Genomic DNA, 11,140 nt, shown 5'->3' with positions numbered 1-11,140 from the left:
TCCTTTCCTTTATGATTTGCACTAAAGTTAATATTACGAGGTAAAGTTATTCAGTACAGTAAGACAGCCCCTGTTAAATTAATTTGTAAATGCCCAGGTTTACGTTTATGTTGTCTTCTTGAAACATTTTGAAAAATGCCATGTTTGTCTAATATTATTATTGCCCTTTGAAAATGACATTTCTCCTCTAGTTCTTCAAGACACAAATCAAACAACCCTGACTGTTTATGTTGTATTATATGCATGTTAACTTTCTTTATCCATAATGTTAGTTTGGACTGCATTGTGTTAGTTAAAGACATTCATTTATTGTTTTTTTCCAAGTAGAAGTGGGTCCAGTTATTTACCCTTCACGATAAAACAGACTTTTACATATGTTACGGATTTTGGTCATTTTCAGTCCATAGAGTAAAGGATTGAGGAGCGGCTGGCATGTTAGATGATATACTGATAAAAAAATGCTGAACACACCAGGTACACTGCTCATATTGAATCTGCACTGTGATACTTCAAATACACAACCGAAAGAAAAGTTGAGCAGAGCAGCAAGGTGAGGTGTGCAAGTACTGACAGCCTTCTGTCTGGTCTGTTTAGAACCAGAAAAACACACTTTAAGAATCCTTATGTAAGTGTAAAGTATTAATATTAGAGTAATTATGACTGAGGTTAGACTAACAAGTAATCCATATACATTATTCACGCTGGTGTCAAAACATGCCAGTTTTACTATGGAATAGTTGTCACAGTAAACTTTGTTAATGGTGTTTCCACAGAGCTGTAAAGAGGCACTTAAAGATGTTGTACCAACAACCATAAACAATGGAGATAACCATGCTATGGCAATAAGTATGGCAACCTTGTTAAATGTCATACGTGTGTTATATTGCAGAGGATAACAGATAGAGAGGTATCTGTCATAACACATGATGGCTAAGTTGAAAAATTCAACACCTGCATATGAATACACACAAAAAATCTGCAGTAAACAAAAATATTTAGAAACAGTGTGACTGTCTGAAAGGATCTGAATCATTAGGGATGGAAAAAACCCTGTACTACCATATAGTTCATTTGCAAACAAGCTGCACAGAAACATATACATGGGCTCATGTAAGCTTCTGTTCATACAGATTACCACAATCAGCAACACATTAGAACAAACAATTAAAATATAAAAAAACATAATAATCATGAACAACAAATATTTTAACAGCTTAATGTCAGAGTAGGCATTAAGTATGAAATAAGAAATTGTTGTAGAATTTACCATATTCTCCTTTTGTAATTAAGCAATCAGAACATTATTTTAAGGATGAACTAAATAATGATCATGTTACATTTTCTTATTAAAGTTTAAAACGTCACATTTATGTTTGTTAGTCATTTGTAAAGGCAACATTAAGCACACCTGAAACATTAAATTACTCCATTTAACAATAGTAACAGATTTTACAAACCTCTGATATTAATCTGTAAAATGTAGATTATGACATAAACCACACTAACTGAGCCAAAGCTGTGTCTGCTTCTTTTAAACTTACAATTTGGATGACGCCCATAATAACAGGCTGACCTCATCATCATCTCCCTCTGATGTTTCCTAATTTAACTGAAAGGTGCATGGAAGGCACTATCATTATGATAAAAATGGATATTAACAATGTTGAGTTGGAAATTATTTAATTGAAGAATAAAAAAGCAGTGGGCGTATTATTTATCCTTGCGGAACACCTTGACAGTGTCACCAGAAGGGCGGCAGTAAGAATTTTTTAATGGTGTCTTCTTGTTTGTTTTTAATTCTTCTTAGCATTTTTCTAGTTCAAAAGTTCATCATAAGGTGTTTCTGGTGCCACTTATTTTAAGATTTTAAGATGGATGTTTTATTCTGGCCTCAGTTTATTATAAGGAAACTCCAGTCCCAGAGGAACAAGGTGGACAAACTGCAGGGAAATGTTCATTTCCAGAAAGACTACTTTGACAGTTCGGTCAAGCCATTCAGCAAAATCATCAATTAGCAGAAGCAACAGGGACAAATCAAGGATATGTTTATGAGTAAACAGCCCACATTATAGATTTGTAACAGAAAGCACATTTGACTGATCACTCTTCAGTCTGTATTGTTTTTTGCCCCATGGGTTCCATTAACTCTTTGTAACAACTGAAGGCAAATGGCAATTTTGCTTCCAATACCAGCTTCAGTGTTGTGCAGAAAATAGTCGAGTACACAACTCATTATAAAGACTTCTATTACTATGTTTCCTGTTTAACGAAACAGAATGAGATCGTAGATCTGTGGTGTGGGTCAGTGAAGGATGCATATACATGGCTTCCAATTACCTCCTTTGGAGTCTGCTGATCATAACTGTGCACTCGTTTCAGAGACTGCATTTAAACAGTCCTATGGGAATGATTTGGATTTAATGCTGGCTGTGACATGCGTCTTCAGGGTCATGTAAGCAAGTCAGATTTTTATGGGCCCTGGGTTCCTCCTGGTGCAGGACAATTCCCAGTCTCATGTAGCCAGAACGTGTACTCAGTTCATGGATGATGAAGGCATTGATGCCATTAAATGGTCCTCATGTACCCCTGACCTAAACCTAGTTGAGCACCCATGAGACATTATGTCTCAGTGCATCTGATGGCACCAAATACCACCACAGATTGTCCAGAAGCTCACTGATGCCCTGATACAGTTCTGGGAGCTGATCCTCAGGACACCATCTGCGAGCGTGAAGCCCCAGCTGCACTGGTAAAGTCAAGTGGGTAACAGATTCAGGTGAAACACATTTCGGTGCTTAATTATTCAGTTAAGCAGACCAATTAAATTGTAAACACCCTTAGGAAAGTGGGTGGGCAACACTGATTAAATAAGAGAGGAAACCAACCAAACCACTGTACTGCCAAGGAGTCATACAACACCAAGAGGAAAGGAGATGTACGAGGACATCAGGAAAAGGTGGTGACAGCTCATCAATCTGGGGAAGGCTATAAGACCATCTCCAAGAGATTCCAACTCCATCCATCCACTATAAGACAAATCATCTACAAATGGAGGGCCTTCAACATGACCACAACTCTGCCTATAAGTGGACGGCCATCAAAACTATTATTAAGAAACACCAAAAAACAATGAATGAGGTAAAGGCCAACCGACACATCACCTCTAGAGAGTTGCAGACCTTTCTGGCAGCATCTGGGGTAAATTCACATGTATGTACAATCAGACGAAAATTGAACAGACATGACATATATGGGAGAGTTACTAGAAAGAAGCCTCTGCTCTCAAAAAAGAACAAAGCTGCCTGCTTCAACTTTGCAAGAGACTATTTAGACAAACCAGAGGCTTTTTGGAAGTCCATTCTTTGGACAGATGAGTAGAAAAATAGATTTATTTGGTCATAATCAACAACACCATGTTTGGAGAAAAGCTAACACTGAATTCCAGGAAAAGAAACTCCTCCCTACAGTGAAGGTTTGGGGCTGCTTTTCTCCCTCCGGGCCAGTGCGACTCCATATTATTCAAGGAAACTTCTCAGACCTATCAACAAATTCTTGCAGAGAATCTCCTGCCATCAGTCAGAGAGCTGAAGCTGGGACAAAAATGTGTGATTCAACAAGACAACGACAATTCAAGCAAATCTACCAAGGAATGGCTTAAAAGAAAGAAGGTTCACACTCTTGATTGGCCTAGTCCAAGTCCGGATCTCAATCTAATTGAAATGTTGTGGCTAGACCTGAATCGGGTGTTACATACCAGATGACTTTTCTAAAATTATAGCTACTCTAGATGGCATAGCCCTGGCCTCCAGCACTACTGTAAAAAACCTTGGAGTTATTTTTGACCAGGACATGTCCTTTAAATCTCACATAAAACAAATTTCTAGAACTGCATTCTTTCACCTGCGCAACATTTCCAAAATTAGGAACATCCTGTCTCAAAATGATGCAGAAAAACTAGTCCATGCGTTTGTTTCCTCAAGGCTAGATTACTGTAACTCATTACTATCTGGATGTCCTAATATCTTAATAAAAAGCCTCCAATTAATCCAGAATGCCGCAGCCAGAGTCCTGACAGGAACTAGCAAGAGAGATCATATTTCTCCTATATTGGCTTCTCTTCATTGGCTCCCTGTAAAATATAGAATAGAATTTAAAATCCTTCTTCTCACATACAAATCCCTTCATAATCAAGCTCCTTCATACCTTAAAGACCTCATAGTACCATATTATCCCAATAGACCACTTCGCTCTCAGAGTGCAGGCCTACTTGTGGTTCCCAGAGTTCTCAAAAGCAGAATGGGAGGCAGAGCCTTTAGCTATCAAGCTCCTCTCCTGTGGAACCAGCTCCCAGCCTGGGTTCAGGAGGCAGACACTCTCTGTACTTTTAAGGCTAGACTTAAAACCTTCCTCTTTGACAAAGCATATAGTTAGGGCTGGCTTCAGGCAACCCTGAACCATCCCTTAGTTAGTTATGCTGCTATAGGCCTAGACTGCCCGAGGACCATCGGTGCACTGAGCTCCCCCCCCCCCCCCCCCCCCCCCCCCCTCCCCCCCCTCCCACCTCATGTATATTCCACCATTGAATGTTACTAACCTTGTGCTCTCTCTCTCCCCTAGTTTGTGCTCTCTCCCTCCTTCTCTCTCTCTCTCTCTCTGTACCTTCTGCAGGTGTCCCTGGTCCTGGAGCTGTTTATCGCTGATGTGCAGTTACTGGTCCCACCAACCTGCAGTGTCTATTTGTTGTTTATTGTTGCTGTTCTTTTCTCTCTGCTCTATCCACTCACCCCAACCGGTCGAGGCAGATGGCCGCCCAAACTGAGACCGGTTCTGCTGGAGGTTTTTTTCTTCCGTTAAAGGGAGTTTTTTCCTCTCCACTGTCGCCAAGTGCTTGCTCATAAGGGAATTGTTGGGTTTTTAGTTTTAGTTTTTGTAAAGTGCCTTGAGATGATTTGTATTGTGATTTGGCGCTATACAAATAAAATTGAATTGAATTGAATTGAATGCCCTTCCAACCTCTCTCAACTGGCTGAATACTGAAAGGAGGAGTGGGCAAAAATCCCCAAAGACAGATGTGAGAGACTGGTCAGTGGTTGCAGAAGACATTTGGTTGAAGTAATGGCTGCAAGTCGTGGCAGCCATAGGGAGTCGGACTTGTAACCTGAAAATTGCAAGTTCGAGTCTCAGGTCCGGCAGGAATTGTCGGTGGCTCAGAGTGAATAGCCAGCGCCCTGTCCACCTTCAATACCACGACTGAGGTGAGACCCTTGAGCAAGGCACCAGACCCCCAACTGCTCCCCGGGCGCTGGCTGCCCACTGCTCCAGGTGTGTGTTCACGGTGTGTGTGTTCACTGCTGTGTATGTGCACTTTGGAATTGGGTTAAATGCAGAGCACAAATTCCGAGTATGGGTCACCATACTTGGCCATATAAGTCACTTTCAAAAGGAGGTGCCACAAGCTACTAAATAAAAGGCCTGACATACTTCTGCACAAGTCAAATTTCCAGTTTCTGTGACATTAACACCTTTTGTTCTATAAATGACAAAATATCATTTTTTTTGTTAATGTCCATCATTTGGAAGTCTGATTCAGAAATTTGGTTTTGGATGTACTGTACATTTGATTATGTTATTTATTTTTTGTTTTTTTACACAAGATCATGTCTGTAGGGTTTACAAACTAAGCAGCACTGTATAGGCCTACAGGTTTTAAAGTAGCATATGCTGCTATCCAGGCAACACCTGTTTCAAGGAAGCCCTTGCATATTTTAGCGAGACTATGCACGTTTTACAACAGAATGGCTTTGTATTTAAAAAGTCCTGATGCTAAACTGGACTGCCTCTAGTCCAAATTTGTCACACACTCAAAATATTTGGTGCATTATGATGTGAAAAATACACCTAAAAGACCCAAAATGTTAAGCTACTGCACTCCTACATCCAGCAAGAATGCAAATTGTGATCTCAAAAGTAAAAACAATTGTTCTCTGGACTTCCTAAATCTTAGAACAATGAGTGCTGTGAATGCAGTTGAAACATGACCTTGTTCAGCTTTCTTAAACTGTGCTGCTGGCTTCAAGTTTAAAATACACATACAGTTTCAACATTTAATATGTCTTTGTAATATTTTGTAATACACTTCTTTAAGAAAATGAACTATTTTTATATTTACAGTCCCAGCTGCAGTATATGTGTGTGGTTAAGGTGCAATGTGATTTAGCAGCATCTTATTATGAGATGGCAAAATTCAAGTGACTTTCACCTTTAAAACAACATATGACTTCCTCTCTAGAGGCAGTGTTTGCTTCGTCCATCTTGGGCGACCTTAGAAACAAAGCAGCTAAACATGGCTGTCTCTCTGAAAGAAGACCCACTCCCTATGCAGATTTAAAACACTTATTCTAAGATTAAGGCTATAGCTGGTATTTTTTTGATGATTACACAGTAATGTCAACACATTTATGAAGACTATTTCTGCTAATAGATCACTCTAAATATTACACATTGAACCGTAGCGGGAAATTTCACAACAATGTAGGGGTGAGTTTAACTTCTACTACAATATATCTGTTAGGCCCTGAGGTTTGTTTCCGGTTTTGGTCCCTTATTTTGGTTACTTCCTGTTTTATGTTCAGTGCTAACCCCGGGTAGCTTTGTCTTGTGTTGTTCATTAGTTAGATTACGTTCACCTGTGACCTGAGTTCTGCGTGTATATGTCCCCGGCTTTCCTTTGTTCCCCGTCGGAGCATTGCTAATGCAAAGTGATGTACATGTGATGCCTACCACAGCCTTTGTTTCCCGTTTCTGCCTGTCTGCCTGTCCGCCTGCCCTCCTGTCCGCCAAGTAGCGGAGAATATTTATGTTTTACCTGAGTCCTGTAAGATCCAGGTAATAAAGTGTTGTTGTCCTGCATTTGGGTCCTCACCTCTCCTTCATCACACCAACACCACCAGATCGTAACAATATCTTGGACAACTAGGGAGATGACAAGCTCTAGGTCTTCAACCCCTAATACGTTTAATTGTTGTACTTATTTTTTAAGTATGTTTTATCTGCCTTGATAAGTGTGTTTTTATTCTTTGGTAGCAGCAACTGATGAGGGTTGAGACTGGAATTAAATAATGTACACGGTCGCTACCCAGAGTAATATGGCGTTGAATAACTCCTCTCCTCTATCAGCCCACAAGACAGTAGGAATGCCTCTACTCCAAGATAACAGAGGTTTTATGTTTTTAAATCTTAGTAAAGAATAACCAAAGTAACTAAGACAATAGTCATGAAATAAATTCTTTGTTCCACTTTTCTTACGGACTTCTTATGCTCTCACGGAGAAACGTACAACAAAATAAAGTTTTGTTCAGACTCAAACTTTTGTTCAGATTCTTTTCTTTCAACAATAATTAAAGCAATTTAAACAATACTCAAGCGAAATAAAAAAACAACAGCAGTTCTAATAGAACACTCAGATGGTACTCAGTGCATTCAACAGTACTTACAGATGTTTCATCCCACAGCAGACATTTTTTTTATGTCAGTTTACATACCTGAGTTATATTCCCAAATCCAGAATTAAAGTTTTACCTCACAATATAACTAGGCTGGGGTGTGGGGCGTCCGTGTATGGCAGGGTAACCAGTTCAACCAATGGAAACTTGCTAATACCAAGAATTAAAAAAAAAAATATTAAAAAATTAGTTTGGAAGCCAAACTCTGTTCCTAGTTCAAAAGGGCTGTTCATTCAGAAAAAAACATTAATAATTTCAAAAGTCTTGAGATGAAAACACTGTAGGATGTCCAAACCCCATCTCAGCAAAACGCAATGAGCGACCTCCCTTGACTACCTCCACATTTAATTTCAGTCTTTGTGCTCATACTGCACATATATGTCTATAATAATCCATCCATCTATTATCTATACCCGCTTATTCCTGCTGGAGCCCATCTCCAAAATAATAATAGTAATAACTAGAAAATTGCATTTCCTGCGGAAGATGCGTGTGAATGCTGAAAGCTGAAGCTGCCCAACAATACTGAAAATGACTGAAATGCATTGCTGAATAAGCTGAAGGCTGAAATACAATGCTGAAGAATCCTGGAAGCTGAAATGTAAACCTGGAGTTGAAAGCTTAACTTGTTTAGCTAAGAAACTATCCAACATTGCTGAAAAGGGTGGAAAGAGAATGATAAGATGAAGTGGAAAAAAACTGGCTTTCAATTGATAAAGAAGTGTTAAACTAACATAAAAGAGTGTAGTGAAGGAACATAGTAGGATAGAGAAGGAAGGAATAACTGAAGATATATGAGTTAAAGAGAAAAACAAGAATGAAACAAAAATTAGAATGAAACAACAAAAATGCAAAATTGTAGAAAGACTGTACAGTGTAGTTTAAAAACAGATGAACATTACTATAAAGTCTCACCATGTCCTCGGAGCAGACACCATGGCTGACATTAAAAATGACCTCAATTGGTGCCTGAAGCTGTATACGACCATTTTAAGATCATGTTGCTGTTTCAGGGCTTTTATTTTCAGAAAATGCTATTAAAAAAGATTTTATTTTGAAAGGCCAAAGTGCTGAAGGAGACTCATGGACCTTATACTAGAATCTGGACTTTATTTTGAATATTCCTTATACTTTACAAAAATGTAATATCTTCCTATATATAACTGTAGACTTTTATTGTGAAAGTCTGACCATGTCCTGGTAGTAGAAATGATGGTTGACATTGAAAATGGTCTCACTTGGAGCCTGAAGCCATATGCCAATAGGCAATGTCCGTTTTTATATTGAGTTGCTGTTTCAGGGCTTTTCTGTTGAGAAACTGTTATCCATCCATCCATCCATTTTCTATACCCGCTTTTTCCTGAATCAGGGTCACGGGGATCTGCTGGAGCCTATCCCAGCTCTCTCTCGGGTGGAATCAATTTCGATTCACCAATCAATCTAACATGCATGTTTTTGCTCTGTGGGATGAAACCGTAGTACCCGGAGTAAACCTACGTAAGCACAGGGAGAACATGCAAACTCAGAAATTGTTATTTCAGGGCTTTTATTTTGAAAGGACAAAGTACTACGAAAGACTCATGGGACCTTATAAAAGAATCTCAACTTTATTTTGAATATTCCATATGATTTACAAATATCTAATATTTTCCTATAAATGACTGTAGACTTTTATTGTGAAAGTCTGACCATGTCCTGGTAGCAGACACCATGGCTGATATTGAAAATGGCCTCACTTGGTACCTGAAGCTGTATGCCAATAGGCAACGTCCGTTTTAATATTGAGTTGCTGTTTCAGGGCTTTTCTTTTGAGAAAATGATATTTCAGGGCTTTTATTTTGAATGGACAAAGTGCTGCAGGAGACTCTTGGGACCTTTTACTAGAATCAGGACCTTATTTTGAATGTTCCTTATACTATAAAATGTAATATCGTCCTATTAATGACTGTAGACTTTTATTGTGAAAGTCCGAACATGGCCTGCTGGGAGATGACACCATGGCTGACATTTAAAACAGCCAGAGTCACTTGCTCTAAATAACTGAGAATGGTCCCCATGTGTAACAGCAATGGACATTAGGCAGCCAGTCAATTCAATTCAATTCAATTCAGTTCAATTCAATTTTATTTGTATAGCGCCAAATCACAATACAAATCATCTCAAGGCACTTTACAAAAACTAAAACTAAAAACCCAACAAATCCCTTATGAGCAAGCACTTGGCGACAGTGGAGAGGAAAAACTCCCTTTAACAGAAGAAAAAACCTCCAGCAGAACCGGGCTCAGTTTGGGCGGCCATCTGCCTCGACCAGTTGGGGTGAGACAACAAAGAGATACTGCAGGTTAGTGGGGCCAGTATCAGTAACATCAGGGACATACAGCTCCAGGACCAGGGACACCTGCAGAAGGTACAGAGAGAGAGAACAGAGAGAGAGGGAGAGAACACAAACTAGGGGAGAGAGAGAGCACAAGGTAAGTGACATTCAGTGGTGGAATATACATGTGAGGTGGGAGGAGAGGAATAGAGGGGAAGGGAAGGGGGGGGGGCTCAGTGGTCCTCGAGCAGTCTAGGCCTATAGCAGCACAACTAAGAGATGGTTCACGGTTACCTGAAGCCAGCCCTAACTATACGCCTTGTCAAAGAAGAAGGTTTTATGTCTAGCCTTAAAAGTACAGAGAGTGTCTGCCTCTTAAACCCAGACTGGGAGCTGGTTCCACAGGAGAGGAGCTTGATAGCTAAAGGCTCTGCCTCCCATTCTTGGAGCTTGATCATGAAGGGATTTGTATGTGAGGAGAAGGATTTTAAACTCTATTCTGTATTTTACAGGGAGCCAATGAAGAGAAGCTAATATAGGAGAAATATGATCTCTCTTGATAGTTCCTGTCAGGTCTCTGGCTGCGGCATTCTGGATTAACTGGAGGCTTTTTATGGAGATACTGGGACATCCAGATAGTAATGAGTTACAGTAATCTAGCCTTGAGGCAACAAATGCATGGACTAGTTTTTCTGCATCATTTTGAGACAGGATGTTCCTAATTTTGGCAATGTTGCGCAGGTGAAAGAATGCAGTTCTAGAGATTTGTTTTATGTGTGAGTTAAAGGACATGTCCTGGTCAAAAATAACTCCAAGGTTTTTTACAGTAGTGCTGGAGGCCAGGGCTATGCCATCTAGAGTAGCTAAAATTTTAGAAAAGTTAGTTCTGAGATTTTTTGGCCCACATATGATGACTTCAGTTTTCTCTGAGTTTAAAAGTAAAAAGCTACTGGTCATCCAGGCCTTTATGCCAGTTAGACAGGCTTGAATTCTGGTTAACTGGTTTGTGTTAACAGGTTTAATAGATAGATATAACTGAGTGTCATCTGCATAGCAGTGGTAATTAATAGAGTGCTTCCTAATGACATAGCCTAAAGGAAGCATGTACAGGGTGAACAGAATCGGTCCTAGCACTTGTGGAACTCCATAACTCACTTTTGTGCATGTGGAAGGTTCATCATGGACATGAACAAACTGGAATCTGTCCGATAAATAGGATTGGAACCATTTTAACGCTGTTCCTCTGATACCAGTCACATGCTCCAGTCTCTGTAATAAGATGTTGTGGTCAATAGTGTCGAAAGCAGCACTAAGGTCTAGGAGG

The 11,140-nt window shown here is 39.6% G+C and overlaps 1 protein-coding gene across 1 annotated transcript; it reads right to left on the bottom strand.

Moving 5' to 3' along the window:
- Nucleotides 1-343: 343 nt before the first annotated feature.
- LOC113134965 (olfactory receptor 49-like) lies at nucleotides 344-1,270 on the bottom strand. Its single transcript, XM_026314593.1, has one exon. It carries the CDS (start codon nucleotides 1,268-1,270, stop codon nucleotides 344-346), a length of 927 nt encoding a protein of 308 aa, XP_026170378.1.
- Nucleotides 1,271-11,140: the final 9,870 nt, after the last annotated feature.

The sequence above is a fragment of the Mastacembelus armatus genome, chromosome 13 (assembly GCF_900324485.2).
Source record: "Mastacembelus armatus chromosome 13, fMasArm1.2, whole genome shotgun sequence".
NCBI classification, from domain to species: Eukaryota; Metazoa; Chordata; class Actinopteri; order Synbranchiformes; family Mastacembelidae; genus Mastacembelus; species Mastacembelus armatus.
This window is presented reverse-complemented; position numbering and strand designations above follow the sequence as displayed.